The 6,782-nt window shown below is 50.3% G+C and overlaps 1 protein-coding gene across 1 annotated transcript in view; it reads left to right on the top strand.

Annotated features, from left to right (window-relative positions):
* The first annotated feature begins 5,489 nt into the window (after nt 1-5,489).
* The window catches only part of PRELID2 (PRELI domain containing 2), a 9,524-nt gene continuing 8,231 nt past the window's right edge, over nt 5,490-6,782 (top strand). The window contains 2 exon segments of the mRNA XM_010001245.1: nt 5,490-5,536; nt 6,465-6,549. Of these exon segments, the coding sequence (XP_009999547.1) occupies nt 5,496-5,536; nt 6,465-6,549 (126 nt within the window). The 5' untranslated portion in view covers nt 5,490-5,495.

The following is a 6,782-nucleotide window of genomic DNA, read 5'->3' as shown; positions in this document are numbered from 1 at the left end:
CGGCTGCCGGTGGTGCCAGGGATGCTCAGCCAGGCTGGCAGCACCTGCCCTCCCGGGGCTCTGCCCGGCGGCGGGGATCTGCTCCAAAGGAAGGTCGGCTGAGCAGAAAGGAGCTCGGTTTTGCTGCCGTTGCTGGGCCCGGCAGTGCCCCGGCCCGGGCTCTGCAGGAGGCTTTGCAGTGCACAGGTTGGGCAGTGGGGCAGGGCTGTGTTCTCAGCAGGCAAACAGCGTGTCCCTGTTGCAGCTGCTCCCAGCAGCGCAGCACCCTGCTGAGTTCCCCTTCCGAGCGCTGCTGCCGCTCAGACCCGAGCTCCAAGCTGTGCATCGAAACGGCCCTTTTTGTTGGCGTTTTCCTTTGAACTGTAGCACAAAACAGAATTGCATTCTCATCTTTGTTACAAGCTGGTGCTGGGCTTTTGCCCTCTAGCTGAGACTGGGTTTTGTGAACACCAAGGTGAAGAACAGAGTGGGCTCCATTACATTTGTTTTGCCTGGGAGTTTCAATACAAATGATGCAGTGCAGGGCATTTCCCTGGCACAAACCCCTTGGGTCTGTGGATGTTCTCAGCAGGACAAGGCTTTTAAACAAATGTTGACGTTGAGCTAAATTCATCCTTGAATTAAAAGACAAGGAAGGAATTTCCTGTCTCAGCCAGCTGCCAGTTCTCCATCTCCTGGCAGCAGAGATTTGGCTTTGACCAAGGCAGTGCCAAGGGAAAGCTGGAATGGCCCTGCTTGAGGGGGGTCTGCTCTGGCACAGGCAGCTGTGCCACTGTCGTGCTGGGCTGGATGTGGGGCTGTGGAAGATGATATGTTGCACTTCTTCCAAGAAATAACAAGTTTTTCCTGTTGTGGAAAGCCTGTAAGGATGACACTGGGCCTGCTGAAGTCACCAGGCTTCTGCACCCAGTGCTGGTGGGGTCAGCTTCTCATCTCCAGTGTCCATCTGACGAGGAAATGACTGATGAGATACGAGAATCTCTAAAAGATGTGGTGGTGTCTCTTTGTTTTAATTGAACACCTTTTTTTTTCTTTCCCCCCCGGTGTTGGATGGCTCAGCACAAGATGGACTCAGCTCCCTGTGGTTGTGTCATGCTCTGTCCTGAGAACCAAACTGGCAAGTATGTGAAATTCTGTTACAAAGAAAAATCCAAGATGTCCTCAGAAGCCAAGCGACCAGAACTTTGAACAGTAAATGCAGGCAAAAATGCTTAGTCTATTTGTCTATTTCTCTCCACTTTCTGTTAACCATCTACAGCTATTTTTAAAGTGTTTTCAATTTTTTTGCTCCTTAGCAGAGGTGAAGGTGTGAAGGTGCATTTGTGGTTTGCTAAAAAAAAATAAAAGAAACACAATTTTTTTTTTCTCTTGCTCTGCTGCGGGGATCCTGAGCTGCAACTGCCGGGCTTGGGCAGTCAGATTTGCTCACCGGGTAGTTTAGACTGCCACGCTATGGCTGAGCAGGGATTTGCTCTCAAACAGCCGCTGGGAAGGAGGCAGTGCCGCCCTGCGCCCGTGTCCCTGTGTGCGGCAATGGGAGGGGAGAGGAGCAGCAGAGTTAGGGCTTTCCCTGCAAAAGCGTGGAGTGGAAATGCAAATGGCAATTGCATTCTGTAGTGCTCTTCCGTCTGACTTGGGAAGGGCAGCTGGAGGTGAATAGTGAGGCTAATTATGACAGCCAGAAGCACAGAGCAGAAAGGTTAAACTAATCCTCATTTGTATGTGGCAGCAAAGGGCATCACATGCTTTTAGCCAGGAATTTGATATGATTGAAAAAAGAAACGCCATAGTTACTAATCAATGCCACAGTTAGAGCTGACTGCGGGGCTCAGCTCCTGCTCTTGTTCTTGTTCTTGTTCTTCCTGCCCTGACTCTGCAAGCTGAACTCTGGGTGTTCCCGTGCTGCAGTGGGACAGTGCAAGATGTGAGCGGGACACCAAAGCAGATGGGGTTCTTCAAGGGCAGGTTTGTGCCAAGACATCTCCTGGCTCCCAGGAATCCCACGTGTTGCCTTGGCTGGGGCATTTCTCGTACGGGCTGCAGCCTGCAGTCCCTGTGCGGCACAGGAGCCGCCCCGCAGCCGCGTCCTCTGCTGCCGCTGCGGGGAACCCGGCGGCCGTCAGAGGGACAGCCTCCTGCACCCAGCACTGGGGCTGATGTTCTTGCGTGTCGGTTCAGAAATATGCTGGAAAATACCCTGCCTTTGCCACGTATTTCCAGGGAAAGTGTCCCCTCCGTGCTGGCACAGGGAGCAGAGCGGGCGGGAGGGTGCGGGTCTGCAGGGGCAGCTCGTCCCTCCCGCACAGCTGGGCAGGAGCCCTGCTGGAAGCGGGGCCGTTATCCTGTCCCAGCCTCCGGTGGCCCCGGGCTGGTGTGACCAGTCCCCAGCAGAGCCCGTGGGGGGGCCGGGCTGGGGAGGCTGGAGCAGCAGCGGCTGCTGGGGGGGCCCTGGGCAGGGCGAGTGTCTTCCCAAGTGAGCCTGTGAGCTGCACACAGAGTGCTAGGGGTTGGAAGGGACCTCTGGAGATCTCCTAGTCCAAGCCCAGGCATTTAGTCGGTGTGTGACAAATTGGTTCGTATTTGAAGTAGGTGTGTCTGTGTGTGAAAGGCTGTTACGTTTCTCGATCTTTATCACAGCAAGCGGGCTGTGCAGGGGTTGCTACACTGTTTTTTAAATTTACGTTTACTCACAACCACCACCTTTCCAAACCAATAAGGAAGTGGAGCAATCTGGAAAGGTTTAGCCGATTTTGTACTGGCAGTGCTTTGTTTCCTTGCAGTTAAAAAAAGAAAGAATCAGAATATTTATGAATTTAAATCTTATTTTTTTGCAAGTCTTTGAAGCAGTCATTTTGATTTATGTGGGCTCCATTTGATCTCATAGGTAAAACCAGCCCTTCGTTGCTTTGAAATATTTTATTTTTATACAAATCATCATCTGTAACCTGCAGTGGTTTCTCTGCTGCTGAACACAGTGCAGCTTTTAAAGACCTGCTGTTTCCCTTCTGAGAAACGTTGCTTTGCTCAGGAACTGCTGCTTTTGACAAATGATCCTACACACTCCAGTTAGGAAAGGTATGTGGGGGTCTTAATTCCCTGGATTCAGAATAGTGACTAATGCAATCCATTCTGCTTGTTGTTATTTGTGGAAAACAATCAATACGTTTACAGGAAGTCTGAATGAGAGCAGAGGAGTTTTCTGTCTGATCTTAATTGTCGGGGTTTTGCCAGGGGAGAGGGGAATGCTCCAGTTCTGGTAGGACTGAAGTGAGGGGTAACCCCACAACTGGGGTGCTGAGGGGTTTCTGGCTGTGGGGGTTCTGATCTGCTGTTTGCTGGTGCTGTTCTTGGAGCTCCTCACCTGTGAAAATGGGCTCTGGCATCTTCAGGAAACACTGCTGAGCGACAGCCGGGCTAGGAAAAAGTCACTTCAAAGCTCTGGATAGCCCAAGGCAAAGTCAGCTTGGTGGGTGAAGCTGATTTGTTTGGAGTCCTCTCAGTGTGATGGAGGAGAAATGTCTTTAAAATAAGCAAATCCATCTGGAAAGGAATTGACTACAGGAACTCACCGAACTGTTTACTTTCTTTAAGGAAGCACCCACCCTTGGTGTGGGCAACTGTTTGCCATAGCAGGGCAGCACCCTGAGCCGCAGGGCTCAGAGCTGGGCTGGCCCAGGTGCAGCCCCAGGTGCAGCCCCAGGTGCAGCCCCAGGTGCAGCCCCAGGTGCAGGAGATGTGGGGGCTGCAGAACAGGAGGGGCTGGGCTGAGACAACGGGTGAGGAGGGTCCCTGGGCAGTGGGAGGGGGGGATTTGCTCCTGTGCCAGGTCAGTGAACAGGTCTCCGGGGCCTCTCCTGCTCATGCATTTCCAGAATAACGAGGGCTCCTGTTGGTACCCTCCTGGGGGGATCCTTCCACAGCTCGACACGTGCCAGCTCGGGGGCTGTGGCTGAGCTGTGGGGCCTGGGGGGGCCCAGTGGTGCCTGAGGGGACAGGCTGAGGCATCTGGGCTGGCTGGGCTGGCCAGGCTCCTGCATGGGGGTGCTGGGGAGCAGGGGGGGGGCTGAGGTACAGCAGGGCTGCAATAGCCGTGGGCTGAGAGCGCTTTGTTCTCTGCTGCTGGTGGCTTTGGTGTCCCTGGGGAGTGGAAATCGTGCAGGGAGGCTGGGGCTGGCTGGAACTGCTGCTTTTGTGGCTGTTCAGTTCTCACAGCCATTGCAGCTGCTTGTAGACTTGTAATGTTCTGTCTTTTACTGTGCTATGTAGGAAATTGAGTCTATTTCTGTTTAAATACTGGGGTAATAGAGCCTGCTATTTAGTGAAAGATTTATGTAAATGGCTCTTTGTTTCACACGGTTGGGCCTTACAGAGTCTGAGTTACACCGGTGATGCAGTTAGGGCGCTGCTGCCGCTGCCGAGCAGCTGCCAACTGCTGGGTACCACAGCACTTGACAACCTTGCACTTTAAAAATACATTTAAGAAAACATTGTAGAGCTGGATTAGAGATCTGCCTGTTCTGGAGCTGTCGAGCTTTTTAGCTTAGAGCCCAGGGTTTATTTTACATGTGAATTGTGGAGCACCTCTTACTGCTATCACAGCTGATTCCCTACGCTGACTGAGCCCTAACGTGGAAATGGATTTCCCAGCTTTCCTAAAGCTTGGTATTTTGTTTAATGTCAATCTGCTGGTCAGTAGTTCTTTAGTCTGGCATTCGGATTGGCATGGAGGTTGCAGTAACTTTTGAGTATTGAGTTCAATAAATCATCTTGTGCTTTACAACAGAGTCTGGTATTCGGGTGAATGTTCGTTGCTTTTTGCAACGGAGAGTGAGGTCCTCGTAGGCTTCTCCCATTTCTAGCCAGAGGAGTTTTGTAAGTTCCAAAATAACCTATTCATCCTCAGAAGTGTTGCTCTTGTGCATACATTTCGTATACAAACTGTTGCCCCACAGGCAACCGATACAATTCTGGCATCATTCCTTTTTGGCGCAGGTCCTGGAGTGAGAATCTCTTCCTTCCAGCCTTGAAACCACCCGTCTGCACAGCCCGAGGGAAATGAGGTTACCCTGAGCAGGAGCAGGCAGCACAGCCCCCCAAGGGCTGCCCCCCAAGGGATCCTCCTGCTCTCACCCTCCTCGGCAGCTTTGGCAGGGACACGTTGAGCACCAGGGGCTGCGTCCAGGGGGGCTGCACCCCCTGCCTGCCCAGCTCCCTGAGCTCAGCAGTGCCCAGGGACACTCTCTGCGGGGCTGCTGAGCCCCCGTTTTGCTCTCGAAGCAGTGTTGAGGGGTTTGGGTGTGTTTTCTAATCCTACTTACTAATCTTACTGAATTCTTCCTTCCCGCTAACTGGAGACTGCAGAGTGTTAATGCCAGCCTGCTCACACCTGCTGAGAGAAGCAATGAAGCTGCTTCTGACTTGATAAGTGACAGCAATTTTCTTTCACCCCTGTGAGAAGTGGTAACCTTTACCCTGTGCATTTTTATCCCAGCCCCATGGAGAAGCACATCACCTCTGTAGGAACAGTAGAGAAGGAAACCTCCAAATATGAGAATGGGGATCAAACACTCCCCTGGGATAAGTATTTGTGGACTTTAAAGTTCTATTCCAAAATGTTTGTGGATGCTCTTTATCATACATCTGGAGATGTCTTCTGTCTTGCAGCTCAGGTTTAATGGTGGCTCCTCATTCCAGGCTTGTGCTCCCTTTCTAAGCAAGTTGTTAGTGAGGTTGCCCAGACAGTCAACAAAGCTGAGCCCTGGTGCTGCTCTTGCTGCCTCCTTCACAAGTCAACCGTTCTTCCTGCAGATGCTTTCATGAAGTTGTCACGGCACAGATGCAGCTGTTCCAGAAGGTGCTCTTTTGTCCAGGAGAAGCCTTTAACCTGGGCTGCCTGCCAGTTGGCTTCTCGCTCAGCAGTGTTCTGTTCTTGATCTGGGTCATTAAATATTAAAAAGCAAAGTGATTCTAAAAGCCAACCATTTTTTTTGGAGATACTTAAATAACTGTAATTTGTTTCCTAATAGATAGTTTCGTCCTTGTCACTGGATCCAACTCCACACAAAAACAAATGTGTGATGAGACAGGGCTGTTCTGTAAATCTTGTACACAGTGTGTTTGCCCAGAAAATGAGCCTGAGAATATAAATTGAGCTTGGGACAGAAATAAACTAAACTTCAGTTGGTGTGTTGGTCTGTAACTCAGTCTCCCCAGCTTTTCTCTTGTCCTGGTCCTTGCCCCCCTGGTGTCAACAAAAGCCCCCTGCCTGGCAGAGCAGCAGAAATACTGGCTTATACTTAAAAACCCCACCAGATGGACACCACCCCCCTACAATGCTCTGTTAATTTGCCACCGTTTCTGCTTGCACATTTGCTCTCTTGCAAAGTCTTCCAACTACTTTGTTTTTATTAAAATAAATGGTAGTATTTGCTGCTGAAACTCTTCCCTTCTGATTTTCTTGTATCATCAGATTTGTCTACGGGGATTATTTACTGGAGGAGAATTGCAATGTGCCAGAATGTAATTCCTGGCATTTGAAGAAAGGTAACTGTTGAGAGAAATTGAGTCAGGTTATAAAACCTTAATGCTTCACTGTGGTTTATCTTGTTTAAAAGGATCACATTTCCTAATGATTTTTTTCTAAATTAGAAAAGTTACTTTTAAAGAGAAGTTAAGAGGAAAAACATTCTCTAGGAACTGATTATATATTTAGCTTGAATGGGCAAAATTGCAGCCTTGAGCATGGTAGGATGTAACTGGTGGTGGTTGTTTTACAAGCAGGA

The sequence above is a fragment of the Chaetura pelagica genome, unplaced genomic scaffold, assembly GCF_000747805.2.
Source record: "Chaetura pelagica isolate M959 unplaced genomic scaffold, ChaPel_1.0 scaffold177, whole genome shotgun sequence".
NCBI classification, from domain to species: Eukaryota; Metazoa; Chordata; class Aves; order Apodiformes; family Apodidae; genus Chaetura; species Chaetura pelagica.
This window is presented reverse-complemented; position numbering and strand designations above follow the sequence as displayed.